At 34.5% G+C, this 16,765-nt stretch overlaps 3 protein-coding genes across 9 annotated transcripts; 2 read left to right on the forward strand and 1 right to left on the reverse strand.

The window, feature by feature from the left end:
• The first annotated feature begins 1,338 nt into the window (after positions 1-1,338).
• On the forward strand, positions 1,339-6,194 carry LOC106773795. Its single transcript, XM_014660550.2, has 6 exons — positions 1,339-1,554; positions 1,674-1,806; positions 2,868-2,971; positions 3,715-3,859; positions 3,949-4,089; positions 4,254-6,194. Exons 1-6 carry the CDS (start codon positions 1,514-1,516, stop codon positions 5,859-5,861), a joined length of 2,172 nt encoding a protein of 723 aa, XP_014516036.1. The 5' UTR covers positions 1,339-1,513; the 3' UTR covers positions 5,862-6,194.
• A 937-nt stretch (positions 6,195-7,131) lies between these two features.
• Positions 7,132-8,301, forward strand: LOC106768340 (putative proline-rich receptor-like protein kinase PERK11). The gene has a single exon (XM_014653436.2). It carries the CDS (start codon positions 7,202-7,204, stop codon positions 8,051-8,053), a length of 852 nt encoding a protein of 283 aa, XP_014508922.2. The 5' UTR covers positions 7,132-7,201; the 3' UTR covers positions 8,054-8,301.
• A 1,039-nt stretch (positions 8,302-9,340) lies between these two features.
• On the reverse strand, positions 9,341-16,765 carry LOC106773769 (succinate dehydrogenase assembly factor 4, mitochondrial). Of its 7 annotated transcripts, none has more exons than XM_022783089.1 (3): positions 16,617-16,688; positions 10,736-10,773; positions 9,341-9,915 (listed from the first exon to the last, which is right to left on the reverse strand). In XM_022783089.1, the coding sequence occupies exon 3, from the start codon at positions 9,908-9,910 to the stop codon at positions 9,575-9,577; it is 336 nt and encodes a 111-aa protein (XP_022638810.1). In that variant the 5' UTR covers positions 9,911-9,915; positions 10,736-10,773; positions 16,617-16,688; the 3' UTR covers positions 9,341-9,574. The 7 variants fall into 7 exon arrangements, with proteins under 7 accessions (XP_022638810.1, XP_014516006.1, XP_022638806.1 ...); XM_014660520.2 differs by lacking the exon at positions 16,617-16,688 and adding an exon at positions 11,783-11,899; XM_022783085.1 differs by lacking the exon at positions 10,736-10,773 and having other exon boundaries at positions 9,341-9,981; positions 16,617-16,724.

Genomic DNA, 16,765 nt, shown 5'->3' on the forward strand with positions numbered 1-16,765 from the left:
GAATACTCGATTTAAATGCTTATTATTTATTCACAGATAACAATTTATTATTTAATACTTGTTATCTCTTGGGATTTTGCTATTATTTTTTGTGTCTTTTTAATTTACTATAGAAGTTAATTTTCTGAATTAAACATGAATGTTTATTTGCATAACGAATTAAAATACACAAAAAAAATCATAAAATTAATAGGTTAATTCATGAATAAATTGAACTTACCTAATTTATAATTTATAAGAGTAATAGGATAAAACTCAGTTGATTTCTTTAAGATTACCTCCTTCTACAATACATCTTTTGATGTTAAAACCGTCAACGTTATAACGGTGGTTAGAACCTACCACATCCACTTAAACACTGAATGAACCTCTATTGCGTTTGGTCCAACCGAATAAGAAACCCCGTTAGCCGTTAATGCGATCCAGCTCAGCGTAAAGATTCTCATCGATTCCCATCACTTTACATCTTCTCCGTTCGTCACGCTTCAACACTCACAAGTCAACAAATCAACGGTCAACATCGTTATCACGCTTTACCATTTTTTTTTTTGTAATCTGCTGTGGCAACTTTAACATCATCCGTTAACAAAAGAGTTTGATGGGAAATCATTGTTATCATGACCTTTAAAATAGCTAATAAATTTATTTATAATAAGCATTTTTTCCTTTTCACGTTTTCTTTGGAGACTAATAATTAAAATAAAAAAATTCCTAATAAAGGTGTACAAAATGTAGGAATTAATTTGAAGAGTTTATTTTTATTAAAACAATGGTTTGAATTTTGGTAATTAGTTAGTAAAAAGGTTGGCTTAAAACCAATTAATTAACTTTCTGAAAAATACTTCCCGCAGATCGAATTTCTTCGTATTTTTATATCAATTTTTTCTTCAAATAAAAACATAAATTCTCCTCTAAAAACAATTTTGCCGAGTAAAGTTTATTTAAAGCATTATTAACAAAAAATATATGATGTTTTAAAAAATGTATCACTACAAGAAACTTGTTATGTATTTTTTTTTATAATTGATGTAACATCAAGAAAATCATAAAAAATATCAATGGATTACAAAAATAATTTTAAATTACTTGCAAAGTATTTTTTATTAAAAATATCATGAAAATTACAATTATAAAAAAAATACTACAGAGATGATAATAAATATATAAAAATCTCTCCGTCTCCTGAATTTTCTTAATTGGTAAAGAAAATATTGGCAATATAAGGTAAAGGACATTAATAAAAAGAGTGAGTTTTTAATGTTTGTTAAAAACTAATTCCAAAAGTAAAGGTCATTATCGTACTTAACAAGCCTTAAAATTGGCCTTTTTGTCCATCTTCTCTTGCACTTTTTCTTCTTCCTTCCCACTTCTTCAACCTCCTTCCACTACAGCTCTGTGCTATTGCGCTCGGCGGCGAAAACGTGAACGCGGTTTCGTCAGTGCGTAATCTTGCATTCCGAGTTACGGAGTTGAATCGCTCGTTGAGTCCAGTCACCGAGTTCGATCTTTAAGCATGTTGGACGGCCTGCTCGGTCGAGGATTCTCCCCGAAATGGTTCGACGCTGCGATTTTCTCTCTTTAGTTACTTGTTGATAGTTATTAACTGATTCGGCTTGAGAATGTGTTTGTGATACTCGTGTTTTGTTTTGTGTTGTTTTATTTGTTTGGTTTAGCAAATCCTTGATCAAATTGACGAAGAATCGGATCGATGTGATAAGGCGGAAGAGGAAGGCGACGGAGAAGTTTCTGACGAAGGACATCGCTGATCTGCTGGCGAATGGTTTGGATGTCAATGCTTATGGAAGGGTAATTACTTTTTCATCTGGTTCGTTGCATCGTAACACTGGAATCGATATATCATTCACTGTACTGTTGCTGAATCTCTGTGTCTAAACGGATTGCAGATTCTATAAAAGGGTAGGAGTGGATCCAGAAAACAAATACCAAAATTAAAAGAATAAAATCATTTAACACATACTAGCATATTTACAGTTAAATATATAGAATATATTTATTTGTTTATGTAGAGAAATATCACCACTGTCAAATATTTGAGTTTGAATCCATCAATGCTTAATAAGCTTTATTTTATTTTATTGGAATTAATTACAAAGTTAAGAATAAATTGTATGATCAATTACTAATTTAACGTGTGTCCAATTCAAATGTATGAAATATAGATTAATTAGTGTAGAAAGTTTTGGTATCAACAACGGGATAAGGATTGACTAAATTTAGGTAAGTAAAAATACAAGGTACATGATATGTAGATAACCGCGAGATATATAGAGAAAAGTGGTGTATTGAGATGATTAGGTAAACTTAAGCAAACATATTTGGAAGGAAATAAAAATGATAAAAATTATAAGATACATGATATGCTGAAAGCCTCGTTATATATTGGGAAAAAGGGTGTATTGAGACATTAGATAAATGCTCAATCTCAATAATCAAGAATGAAGAATCAAATATAATATATAGGAGTTGATAATTAAGCTAGTATTAGTGTATAAAAAAGTTACATACAGATTTCTGAAAAGAAGTTTGTACTTTGAGTGGGGAGGGGAGTTGTTGGAATCTAACCTCCTAAGGCGCTTAATGGATTCTGATAATGTTTTCCAGCACATTGAGGCCTTGTTAGAATATAACTTGATTGAGATGACTTGCTAGAACTGCTTTTCAATTGTGTGTGTGTGTGTGTTTTTTTTAAGGAATACGAATGATGAATCATATCTACTATCTTCTTATTGTTTAATTTAAAGGAATTTCAGGATTTACAAAGTGTTTTGCATGTACCCATGATTATTGTCATTGCAACATAATATTTTTTCTTTATGTTCTATCCTACTTGTGGGGTGTTTATACAGGCCGAAGGACTCTTTGTTGAGTTGACTTTATCGTCTTGTTATGATTTTATTGAACAATCTTGTGAATCTGTTTTGAAGCATCTCTCAGTGCTGCAAAAAGTGAGGTATGGATCTATTCTAATGACTTATGTGTTAGATATTAATGTGACTTTTTTTTCCTTTTGAACCATGCTAGTAGGTTACAAAGACAACATGCTAGGCTCGATGTGTCTGTTATATTGATTTCTATTTGGTGATTTCTTGAAAGAAATAATCAGTCAATACCATGTATTTCTTAAATTGTGGTCTTTTACCTTATTTTCTCAATGTGAACCCATGAGAATTGAATGTCTATTAACATTTTCTTTTTTTAGTTTGATGTCTGTGGTTTCCCATTCAATGTCACTATTTATTACTCAGAAAATATTAAAATAAATCTTAGGATCATTTCAATGTGTTTGATGATACAGAAGATTTCTTACAAAATGAGTGTTTTCCTTTTCTGTTCACTTTACTCAACAACTAACCTTTTTATGGATCATATACTTAGAATATCAACACTAAACGTTATGTGATTAAACTTATGTACTTAAGCTTTGTATATAATAATATCTATGTGGCCAAGAAATGTTCATTGCAGGGGTAACACAAATTTTATTAAAGATTATTGGCCAAAATATATTTTCTCTGTAATCTCTTAATAAAAGAGTGGGAATACTGGGAATATTGTTCTCAAATCAAATGGTTTCTGTTCCTGTTGTTGAACTTTTTTTTTTTTTACATTGTTATGCTTGTTTGGACACTTATAGTGTCTAAATATTCCTATGTTCACGCAACCATTTCATACATTTCCTGATGTCTTTTGCAGTGGATGCCCGGAGGAGCTCAGGGAGGCCATATCATCTCTGATGTTTGCCGCAGCAAGATTTTCTGATCTACCAGAGTTACGGGAACTTAGACAAATATTTCAGGATAGATATGAAAGTTCCTTAGAATGTTACGTCAATCAAGAGGTCACTTCATCACACCTTTTTTTTGTCTTGAGAATGTTACATATTTATGACTTACTCTTGAACTAATGCATTAAATTGCCAATTATCAGTTTGCTACAAATTTGAATTCGAAGTCTGCTACGTTGGAGAAAAAGGTTCAATTGATGCAGGATATTGCTTCAGAGTTCTCAATAAAATGGGATTCCAAAGCTTTTGAACAGAGGATGTCAAAATCCTCTGTTTCTGTACAGGTGCTGTCCTCATCCATTGTTCTCAAATGGATTGATTTTGCCTTTGTCTTGTAAAATTACTTTCCACCATGCATTTAATTTGCAGTTGGGAATCATTTTTGAGAATATGTGAAATTTAATTGTAGTTACATTCCACTAATTTATTTATATATTTGCTAATGCAGGACCGCGGTAATTTTAAGTCTAACCACAATAGTGATCGCAGCATACCGTTACAAGGTAACGATGCTACCCTGAAAGGAGTCAAGTTTGAAAGAAGTCATGACCATCCTCATGACAGGCACAAATTTCAGAATGGAAAGGAAGCTCTCTCAAAAGGAGATGAAGATTATCTTCGTTCTAAATCCAAACTCCCGAATTCTGAAAATGGATTCAAGCCACTAAGCAGTTATGATGAAGTCAATTTGAAAAGGGATAACCATGGCAGTCCATTACCTGGAAGAGAAGAGCTTACTTCTAAGACCCGGGATACAGGAGGGTATTGGAAGGAGTGTAGTATGCTAAAACCAATTGGATGTTCTTCCAAGGATACAAAAGAGAAACAAGTTGAAGGTGGTTCCAATCTGCATGATGGTTGGGGGAATGCTAGGCAAGTAAAAGAAAGGCAGGACACTAAGACTGCTAGGAAATCTCCTGTTCATGCACGATTTATTTCAAAGAATGGTGGCATACTTGATGTTGATAACTCGGAGAGAAAATGCCAAAAGGATGAAACTCCTCAGGTAAAGCCCCCCTTCAATAATGCCATCCCACCTGCTTATCCAAGAGAGGAACAATTTGAAGGTGGTTCCAATCAGCATGGTTGGGGGAGTGCTAGACGTGTAAAAGAAAATCAGGACGCTGTCACTGCTAGGAAATCTCCTGGTCATGCAGGATCTCGTTCAAAGAACAATACAAATGAGCCATTTGCTGTTAATGATGGTGGCCCACCTGTTGTTGATAACTCTGAGAGAAAAACTCAAAATGATGAAACTCCTAGGGTAAAGCCCTTTGCCATCCCACCTCCATATGTAAAACCTAATTCAAAAGTGAAGAACCGAACGCATGGAACCAATTCAGTTCCATCTAATATTGACAGTAATGGCATCCCTGCTTACCCTTTGGTACATGAAAAGTTTGATGCTTCTCCTACAATGCACAGGATCCAATCAGGCTTGGATGATTCTGAACGGGATTTGCAGGCGATTAGACATGCAGCGAGACCGAGTAAACATGGTCATGAAAAAGAACGCATTGTTCAGGAAGATGCTACAGAAGTAGTTCTAAAACAAAAATCTTCGAGACGGAAGCACTCAAAATCAAGATCATCCATTTACGATGACGCCAGTAGTGAAGATGCTGAAGTTGTGAGAAAACATAGGAGCAGGAGAAGAGATGAAGAAAAACGTGGCCTGCAAATTCTGTTTGATGATGAGCGGCACAAAAATGATGAAGAGGAAAGGATAATAGATAGATTACTGATTCATTACAGCAAAAAGCCATCCATCAATGTGCCTGAAAAAGCTAGAAGAAAGTCTCGAAGTCGCCATGCCCATCAAATAGATAAGGATGGAAGCAGGGAGGGACCTGATGAGACACCAGAGATGGTTACTCGTCCACCAAGATCAGTTTCACTTCCCCGTGATCAAACAGAAGCGGTGGAAGTTAAAAAGGTATTTGCTCGTGCTGCTTCGTTTCAGCCTGAGAGATCGAACGAAGCTCGGCATGTACATCCCAACTTACCTGACTGTGATGATTTAGCTGCTAGGATTGCAGCCTTGAGAGGAACATAAATGATAGAATCGTGATGAGTAAGTACTCCCCTACCATGATTGCAGTGATTATGAACATCGTGCATCAATCTCACGTACCATTGGTAATGTTGAAGACTGCTCCTACTGTGGTGCTTTAATTTTCAAGTGTTGACCGCGCCAGAGCCATATTATTGATCAGCCGTGGCTGTTCCTTTGTTGCTGACAATTTCTGTGTTGTCATAATTTTTTCTAATGATGGCTATGCACAAAGTTCGTTCAACTTTATTAACTTATTGTGTTTGTAACAGCAGAAAATGGTATTCCTATTTTCTTGAGTGAAGTAAAAGTTGAGATATGTGGTTTTGTGTCAAAGTTTACTTTACTATATGTATACATATATATTGTTGTAGTAGAATTGGTACCCTATCTTCCTATATGAATTTCGTTGAAAGAATATCACTATTACGGTATTACTTTTGTTGCAGCGGTTATATTTATTTGTGGAAAAACAACGTGAAATTGGTCTTGAAATGGTCAATGTGGTGGAAGTATGGTAGTAGAGTTATTTCTCTTATATTTAAGGATGTTTTACTACAACGTAGATCAAAACAAAGATTAACCAGTTAACTAGAAAGTGGTGCTGTCATGTGATGCAAAGGTGAAGAGAGCATGTTAGTCTTTTCCTAGTATTGTAGGGTGCAGTTACTGATTATGGGGTTCAGGAAGCAATAGCCGACGCCACAACTTAACGGGCCCAGGCCCTGTTTGAGGAAGGATTTCATCTAACCGGCCCAATTGAAACTACTCTCAATGATTTTTTCGGGTTTTACGTCATTATAATGCGAAATAAGGTAAACATATCCCAACGTAAACTTCTCATCTCAAGGTGAAAAGTAGACAGTAACACTAATAAGAATCAATCTGACATTGTCAGAGGTTGTAAGGCCTGCGATTAATCACTTCACAGATAAAAAAAAAAAACATATTTTCAAAACATTTTTTTACAACATTTTAATAATTGATTCAATCACAATAATCATAAATATTAACATAAATCAATTACGTAATAATCACCTAATAATAACATATAAATAGTATTAAAATATTATAAAAAAATGGTCAAATATCATTATTAAAAAAAATATGCTTTATAACATGACAACTTTTATAGAAATAAAATTATTTTAACAAATTTACTTTGCTCTTCCCAATAATTGTCACCCATTTTTAAGATTCCCTTGAGCAGAAGAACTCCATTGCACAAAACCTCTGCTACACAAAAGTACCATTTCCCGCCACAAAATCCCATTCTTCATCCTCTCTCTTTCTCTTCCTCTTTTTCCCGCCACATATATCTTCCACAACAACAGAAAAAGACAATGCTAAATACAAAACCTTACACTTCCAAACTCCAAAACAAGATGAAGGCCACATCCAAATTCATCATGGCAGCAACCTTGGTTATGGTGGTAACCCTTGCCATTGTTCTAGGCCTCATTCTAGTGCTTCTCGCTGAACTCTACTGTTCTCTCTTACTCCACCGCCGCCACCTCAGAAAAAAACCCATCTCCAACACCACCATCCCCACCTCCGCCACTCCACCCACCACAACAATATCAAAGCCTCCACCTTTACTCACACCACACTCTCCTCCTTCTCCTCCTTCTCCTCCTCCTCCTCCCTTCGCCAGTGCTTACTCACAAGGGGTTCTCCAAGCCCCCAGAAGCTTCCTTTTCCCATGCAAAGATGAACAAAACCCAACCCCTCGTGGCATTGGCCTTGTTTCTCTCTCTTCACCATCTCCACTGGCATCATTCTTGGCAAGAGCTCCTCCGCCTCAGTCTCTTCAACCTGCCGCCGATGAGAAGCCTTGTGGCGGCGGAGTGGAGCACCTTGTGTACATTTCCAACCCCATTTACGAGAACGAGTTAGAGGCAAAAGCAAGTAGAGTGAACACCCCGTTTGAGACACCGAACACTTCGCCCTCTCGTTTAAGTGGCTCTTCCGGGGAAGATGACGATCGTAACGGTGGCGGTTCTTGTGGTTGTTCTCATTCACCACCTTCACTCACACCTCCTCTCACCCCTATGAAGAAACTCCCCGCAGAAGGCTCTTCTGTTTCTCTTAGAGATGCCACCTCCTTAGGTACTTCAGGCAGTGATACTCACAGCATCAATGGCCCTTCTTCTTCTTCTTCCTCGGACACCCCTTCTACTTCTCCTTCGTGGTGATTATCATGTGCTATGGTTCCAACCAGAACTGTGTTATCTATGAGAAACTGCTGACAGAACTCATTGTGTATCACTTAGAACTTGATCAAGCTATGGAATCATTGGGAATCACGTGACATTTTTTTCTAGAATCATGTCTGTTGATTCGGTTTGTTCTCAAATGATACTATTACGAAAACATAAAGACATGTAATGATAAATTTTGTGTTCTCTTGTTTTCTTTTCCTTGTCTTCTTTGTGGCTTTTTATACCATATATATATATATATACTTTACAGTTTATTTTAATAATAAAATAATTAATATAATAAAATTATCGTGGATGTAGTTTTGTAAAGACAAGATGCAAAACTCTTATAGCATATATCATTCATAATTATCGTGCAAACTTTATCTATTATAGATATTTACGAAGAAAATTATAGTTTAAAGACGCATTTTTTAAACAATAATTTTATATTTAAACGGGTTATTATTTTATCGGTTGATTATTTATTTATTAAATCTGATTTTTTATATTATGTTAAAATATTATTAAAAAATTTGTCTTAGAATATATTTTTCATTTATGAATTTTCTTTTTTACGTTAGGGAAATGCATAATGTCACAGTGATTAATATTAGCTATACGGTTATTTATCTAATTAATTGTATAAATATTGACTGGTTAATTAGGATGTTTAATATTATTATATTGTTGTGTTGTATACGAAATTAATATACAAATTTTTATTTTCTTTGAAAAATACATTTTTAACAACTATCACATGATTGATACGTTTTAAATAATGATACATTATTAAAAAAATTGTTAAAATATCATGGTGTTTTTTTCATGAAAAAGTGTATTTTCTTTTGCTTGGCTTTTATGGAAAGGTGCTGCCATTCCTGGTAACAGCTTCTTGATTTTCCCTTTTATTTCCTTTTATGGTTTTGGGATTGCGAGACTGTGCACGTGAATTTTGGAGAAATTACATTAAAAGAATGTGTTTTTTCTTTTCATTTAAGTTTTTTCGGGCCTGGATCTTAAACAGCAAAAAGGAAAAACAAAAAAACCATCACTGTATGAATAAAGCTACATTATTTAAAGTTTTAATTTGCAAGTTTTCAGAAATCCTCTTCCCCTTTCCTAAGTTTCATACAGTTCTGAGTACCCAACAAAAGAATGCACAAGCTGTATTAATCTGCCTCTGCTAAAACCACCACAAATCATCAATCCATTGTTGAGAATTATGTCAGCAACAAGTAAATTATTCCAATGCACACAATTACAACGGCATGAGAGTAATAAATCAAAAGGCAACACAATTACATAATCATCACTTGCATAAAATCAGAACTCAAAATAGAAAAATCGTATAATATTATTGAAATTAAATTATATGCATGTTTAGGATTATTCGCCTCAAAGTGAAAGCCACCATCTCTTTCCTTCAATGTGGCATGATTTTAGTTTGAGGCGGGTGTGCATAAAGTGATCCAAGCTCAACCATTATTTAAGATATACAAGCAAAGTAAATACTTAAAAATCAGAGCAGCGACCATTGCGTTCCCAATCACCAAACCTAGTAGGCTCAGGTCCTTTGGGTCCACCGATCTCACCAGTTTCTTTGTTAATAGTGTCACCATCTTCGTCATCTTCTTCCTGCTCATGGATGTGTTTGCTCTCATCATGGAGTGATTCTTGAGGTGATTGTGCTTGTTTCTTGACAGGGTTTTCTTGTTGCAGCTCAGTTGAAGATGTGCAGAGGAGCCGTGTCACTGAGTTGGAAACTATGCCAGTCAGCTGCTCAGATCTGGTGTGGTGAAGAGCAGTGTTGGCTATACTGGTCAGTGAGCGAGGGAAAGAGCTGGCCATTGTTGCTTGATAATGATGTTAGGCAGATGATAAGAGATAAGAATCTTGTACCAGAAGGAAAAGAAAAAACACTGAAAATACAGCAAACAGGAATAAGTAATGTTAGTGTGACACAGGCTTACAAGACTGAAATTATGGCAGACTATCTCATCTCGGTATCTCGTTATTCATATCATTTCAGCACAATTTATATCCAAAATAAAGTATTAATCATATTTCTTGGGTTTCATTAGTCACGGGTAACACAGATCATCAATGTCCCCAGACACCTATTCATGGAGATCTGCCATGTTCATTCTTATGAATTTCAAGAACAGAAGATCATAGTTAAACATTTTGCCTCTTAAACATTCTCTCCACTTATTCATGGCCTGCTTTATAGGAACCTCTCAAACAATTTCTACATATAGGGAAGCATGCTTTGCAGATTCCTTTCTTTCCCCTAGACTAGACCAAAACCCTAGCCCACCCCAAAGTTACGCCACCTAAATAAAAAATTCCAAATCACTCTTTCAACACAGATCCACCATTCCTATGGCATCAACGTAAGAGCAAAACAGGGTCGTACAGTACTCAACAAACCACAATAGTAATATAAAACCCAATCCAACCATTTCCCTCATTGCAGCATTTTCACAAACACCTTAAGGGAAGAAAAATCATATAAAGTTTCAATTGAAACATATTCACACACATATACATACACGATCATACTATTCAGCTAGGTTTTAAATTATAATTACAATTCTGATAAAAAAAAAAACATAGCAGTGAAATGAAATCATAAGAGAGAAAAAAAAAAAATAGTCGGGAGGATTTTATTACCTGAAATAGATTGAACCTCACAGTTGCGGCGCGTTTGGCTTATGAATGAATGAAAAGGAAGATATATAATTAGACGTGGCACGAATTTGCTGTCAGGTAATCAAGGGGATACGTTCTCTCTACTTATTTTGCATTTATATATATATATATATATCTGTGTGTGTGTGTGAGAAATAAGTAGTTCTTTTTAAAACTCTTCGGTGGAATGACTTTTAGGAATAAAACACTTAGTTCTGACTTATATTATTAGGATAAGAATTTGATATTTTTTAGGTTTTTTTGGTATTTTGTATTTTTTTTGACATTTTTCATATGATTAAAAAAAGAAAGATGCTATTAAAAACTAAAAAACTATTTATGTAATTCTATACTTTTATTTATTCTTATTTAAGAAAAACAATATTTTAAAAGAAAGTGAACAATAAAGCTTAAAAAAATAATTTTGTAACTTTAGAGTTTTTATTTAAGAAAACCAATAATTTAAAAAGAAAAACAACAAAAGCTTAAAACTATTTTTGTGATTTTATAACTTTATCTCTTTTTTTATTTAAGAAAAACGATATTTTAAAAGACAACAATAAAGCTTAAAAAACTATTTTTGTAATTTTAGAATATTTATTTAAGAAAACCAATATTTTAAAAAGAAAGACAACAACAAAAACTTAGAACTATTTTTGTGATTTTATAAATTTATCTCTTTTTTATTTAAGAAAAACAATATTCTCAGAATAATAAAACAAATCAAAATTCTATTTATTTATTTACAAACAAAATGTTGTAAGCAGACCTAAAACCATTCTTTTTAATTTTATAACTTTCCTCTTTTTTGTTTTATACCTTTTTTATCTATTTTTTTTTGTCTTATTATATAATTTTTATTGAATATAAATATACTTTTTACAAACAGAAGAAAAAAAAAAAGGGGTGTTACTCCCTCTATGGAATTGAAGGGAAGATACGTGACTGGGGAGATATTATATAATTCTGAATATAATTTTTAGAATTACTTGGGTGAGGAATCCAATGAATCTCACTCATGTTTGGTACCTCAACATAGGAAATGGTAAACTCTCCAATCTTTTCTAGCTTCCCTCTGTTGCCTGCCCTGAGTATAAGATTACCATGCTGGTAGGAAAAAATTCCTTTGGTCAAATGAATTATATCGCCTGAATCAAAAGCATCGCATTCATCTCCCCAAAGCTGAAGATGAACTGCCGCTGTCTCATCAGCTACGAGAGTTAAGCATATCCTATTCTTCCCTTCTAGCGTTGTGCTGCCTTTCTCCAAAACTATAAACTTAGTCTCTATGTTGTTCTGAGCTGCAGGCACGATGTCTTTAAGAAGAACCATCTTTGATTTGTTCCTCAAAGAACATCCACTTCACTTAATATCATAGAACATGTCATGAAACATAGTTTTTGGTTTAGAATGGAAAAAACAAAAACAATCAGCGATAAAAATCAACACTAGTGTAGTACTACTACACTCAAAAAGGTTAGTCAAAGAAAACTTAGAAATATGATTTCTTTTTCAAATGAAAGAAAAAAGTAAAATGAGTGACAATTTAAAATACATAATTTATTTTTAAATAAAATTTACTCATAAACAAAACTAAACTTATCACAAATTAAAGTTGACCATATCAATCCTTTACCTTACAGCTTGGCGCCTTGGGCATTTGGGATCGTGCTAGTAATCAAAATTAACATTCTAAAAAACTATTATAATGCTACCGGCCGTGTCGTGACCAAACGTCACCAATGCTACCGGCAACTTCTGCCTCCCTCTCACACCAAGACCTTCCACCGTCGCCGAGTCACCACCACGGCGCCAGCGACGTCACCCTACCGTGAGTGATCCAACCAATAAACAGAGCTAATCCCTACCCCTTTAATTATTTACTTGTTTGTTTGTTTCTTAATAATCACACATCGCACAATTATAGAGAGCAATACGAAACTATTCACTACCTAGTTCATCTCTCTCAATGAGTAGAAGAATTATCTTTGCAATGCCCTGTCCGAATCTTCTTCGTGCTTCTGCTCGTTGCTCTCTGCTCGAATGGTGATGAATTCTGGTGTCATGAATCACTGTCTCCATGAAACCTCATCCACTCATCAATGCTTTACAGGATTACGTTGGAAAAAGAAAAAGGGAAAAACACATCGTCAGAAAAGCATCCACTTCTTCTAAATAGGATTTTCTTAAACGGTTCTCAACATCTGTGAACATCCGTGAACAAATGTCGACGTTCGTTTGTCCTTCAACGGATATTCGTTTAAACGTATATTCACATCCGTCCCAATATTATTAGAGGGTAAGAAAGGAATGAGAAGGTGGAGGGAACACTCTCTAGAAGTGGAGGGAGTAAGGCCAAAAAAAAAAGAATAGAATGCCTTAAGTACAAGCCCAATTCATAATCTACATGAGAGAGTTACTTTCTACACCATCAAAGGTTACTCTTTGCATTTTTTTCATTTTTCTTTTGCCCTTGTATGATATTTAATTTCTGGTGGTTAAAACACATTAACTTTCACAAGCATTCACACACTTCATTAATATTTCTTTAGTGGTCCCCATTATATCAATGCACTCCCACACCCCACTACTTCCAGTCAGATTTCTCTTGTTTTTCTTCTCCCCACTAACTATTCTATTGTGATTCTTGTTTGTTGTTGTGAGTGTGGTGTTATTATGGTGTGCTTGGTTGGAGGTGACAAAGCTTAGTGGTGGTACAAGAAGGTGGTTTAGTGGTGGCAGAGTTTGGTCTTGGTGATGGTGCTTGAAGGTTGTGCCACGCATGTAGGAGCATCACAAGTGAATACATAATTCATATGCTATCTATATCTGTTGGACTCTTAATCGGATCTCAATATCTGTCGACGGATTTTGATATCCGTTTTAGAGTCCAATGGACATGAATATCCGTGTAAGGGCTTATTATATATAGTTTTAGTTTATAATGTTTGTATATTACTTGAATGTTATTACTTATAGTTAATATATTAGTTTAATAATTTAATTATTATACATATATTTATTTATGTTTTTCTCTTTTTATATGTTTAATTATATGAATTATATAGTTTAGCTTAATAAAATTTTGTATATTAGTTTAATTAGTTATGTTAACGAGAGTGATTATTATTTTATAGGTGAATAATGTTTAAAATAGATGAATATCTTCGTGATATGAAATTTCAAAATGGATTCTTATTTTATAGTGAGGTTATCTTCTTTCATCAAAGAAGTTGGAGAAGGAGATTTAACAATTAATTTTACCACAAATGAAATATGTGTATCTCGTGACCACTTAATTGAATGGGAAAGAGGGAAGGCTTATGATCTAGGATTTGTCATGGTAATAGTAAGATCTAACATAGCTATTGGTGTAAGGGGAAGAAAAACGTTTGTCATACGATGTGAAAGAGGTGAGAAATATCGAAAATACAAAGCCGATGTGGTGGCTAGTGTATATGACACCACTCGTAGATGAGAGTGTTTGCTTAGGTTCAAGGGTAAATCATGTTCAAATGGTGACAAGTTTTGAAGATGATGTGTGGACATCACAACCCTTATGCTGATAGGTTAAATATGAGTGAGTAGTCATTACTCGTTGATATGATAAAAAGTAAAGTTACACTTGTAAATGTTTTATTAATTCAAAGAAAATAATGATCGAAATGTCACAACGATTAAACAAATCTACAACGCAAGACAAGCATTTAAACCATCATTGAGAGGGTCCATAACTGAACTACCAACAACTTATGATGTTATTGGACCGGGATAAGTACATTTATTGGAACAAGTGTGTCGATGATTAAGAGGTTGTGAGTGACCTCTTTTGGACACATCCTGATGCGGTGAAATTGTTAAACACATTTAATATTGTATTCTTGATGGATTCGACATATAAAACAAACAAATATAGACTTCCGTTGCTTAAGATTGTCGACACAATGTCTACGAGGTTAAACTTCTCCGTCGCATTTGCTTTGTTGTCTAGTGAAAGACAACGTAATTTAACTTGGGCTTTGGAAAGGCTGAAAGGTTTATTTTTGACATCTGAGGGTAGTCCTAAAGTCATTATGAGTGACCGAGACTTGGCTTTGATGAATGTCAAAGCAAACATGTCACTCCCAATGGCTTTAAGACCATCCTCAAATGTTAAAAATAAACCTTTCATCATTCCCAAAGCCCGAGTGAAATTACTTAGTCTTTCACTAGATAACAAAGCAAATGCGACTAAGAAGTTTAACCTCGTAGACGTCATGCCAACAATCTCAAACAATGGAAGTCTACATTTGTTTGTTTAATATATCGAATCCATCAAGAATACAATATTAAATGCATTTAACGATTTCACTGCATCAGGGTATGTCCAAAAGAGGTCACTAATAACTTCTGAATTGTCGACACACCTACTTCAATGAATGTACTTATCCCGATCCAACAACATCATAAGTTGTTGTAATTCAGTTCTGGACCCTCTCAATGATCGTTTATACACTTGCCTTGCGATGTAAATTTGTTCAATCGTTGTAACATTTCGATCATTGTTTTTTTTGAAGGTTAATAAAATATTTGCAGATTTAACTTTACTCTGTCATATCAACGAGTAATGATTTTTCACTCATATTTAACCTGTTAGCATAAGGATGACTAACTAAAGTTTCAACGAAGTCATGGATGTGATTTTCACACATCACCTTCAACACACATTCGTCCCCATTTAAACGTGGTTTACTCTTTAACCTGAACGGATACTCACATTTATAAGTGTTGTATACACTAGTTTGTATTTCTGATATTTCTCACCTCTTCACACTCAAATATGACGAACGTTTTTCTTCCTCGTACCCTACTATTATCACGACAAATCCTAAATCATATGTCCTTCCTATTACCCGTTCAATTAAGTGGTCACGAGATCCAAAGATTTCATTTTGATAAAATTATTTGTCAAATTTCCCTCTCTAGCTTCTTTGAAGAAAGAAGATAAATATGATATAAAATCAGAATCAATTTAAAATTTCATATCATGAATATATTCTTCCATTTTAAACAATATTAACCTATAAAATAATAATCACTTTTATTAACATAATTCATAATTAATTAAACTAATATACAAAAATTTATTAAATTAAAAATAATTCATAATGCAACTCAGCACACCACAGTAACAACACACTACACCACCACACTTATAGCAAACAAGAATCATAGTTAGAGGGGAGAAGAAAAACAAGAGAATTCCGACATTGATTCAGTGGAAACCATTAATAAAATATTAATGAACTGGGATACAGGGACAAAAGATGAATGGGTAAGTGTAGGGGTAGTCTGTGGTGGTGTACGGATTAACCATCTTATCTCTTTTTAGGTTTTTAGTTTTTTCAAAAAAGAAACAAAGGGCCAAAGCCCAAACTCCTTTTTAGAGTTTCAGAAACCAAAATGGGCCAAAGCCCAGACATTTCGTTAGGGTTTTTCGTTCTTCAGCAGAAACAAGGGAGGAGTGAGCCTCTTCTCTGTTTACGGTTTCTTCTTCCCCAGCGAGAGAATGGCTTCTCTTCTTCAAACAGAAAGAGAATGGCAACCATGGTCCCTCCTCCGGGAGGCGCGTAGGCCTCGACGGCTGGAGGACGAAAGCAGATCTGGAGCGGCAGCGACGTCCGATTAAAGGGTGAGAGGGTAGCGGTGGCGCTAGGGTTTGGGTCGCGATCACGCGACTTACAACATCAAGGTGTGGAGATTCTCAAGGTGATGAGAGAGATGTAATATCACAGCCAATAATACCATCAACATATTAACAACACATTACATAATACTAACCATTGAACACATTCAAACTATTTCATACAAGTTCATGACATACCTCTTGCAGTCTTTCTTATTTCTCTTGTCTTCCAGACTCCTTCGTCTCTTCTCCCTTGCTTCTCACGGCTCTTATTTTCCTTTACGCCTTATGTTGAATATTTTTTACTTAAGCATATTTAAATGTTAATTAATTTTCTCGAAGAATAT

This window comes from Vigna radiata, chromosome 1, assembly GCF_000741045.1.
Source record: "Vigna radiata var. radiata cultivar VC1973A chromosome 1, Vradiata_ver6, whole genome shotgun sequence".
NCBI lineage: Eukaryota > Viridiplantae > Streptophyta > Magnoliopsida > Fabales > Fabaceae > Vigna > Vigna radiata.

What these genes read in the sequence shown, in the direction of transcription:
- LOC106768340 (XM_014653436.2), top strand. Translation starts at nt 7,202, where the DNA reads ATGCTAAATACAAAACCTTACACTTCCAAACTCCAAAACAAGATGAAG.
- LOC106773795 (XM_014660550.2), top strand. Translation starts at nt 1,514, where the DNA reads ATGTTGGACGGCCTGCTCGGTCGAGGATTCTCCCCGAAATG. An exon ending in TCAGTGCTGCAAAAAGTGAG is followed by an intron (nt 2,972 to 3,714) that starts GTATGGATCTAT and finishes TGTCTTTTGCAG; the next exon opens with TGGATGCCCGGAGGAGCTCA. An exon ending in AATCCTCTGTTTCTGTACAG is followed by an intron (nt 4,090 to 4,253) that starts GTGCTGTCCTCA and finishes TTGCTAATGCAG; the next exon opens with GACCGCGGTAATTTTAAGTC.
- LOC106773769 (XM_014660509.2), bottom strand. Translation starts at nt 12,085, where the DNA reads ATGGTTCTTCTTAAAGACATCGTGCCTGCAGCTCAGAACAACATAGAG.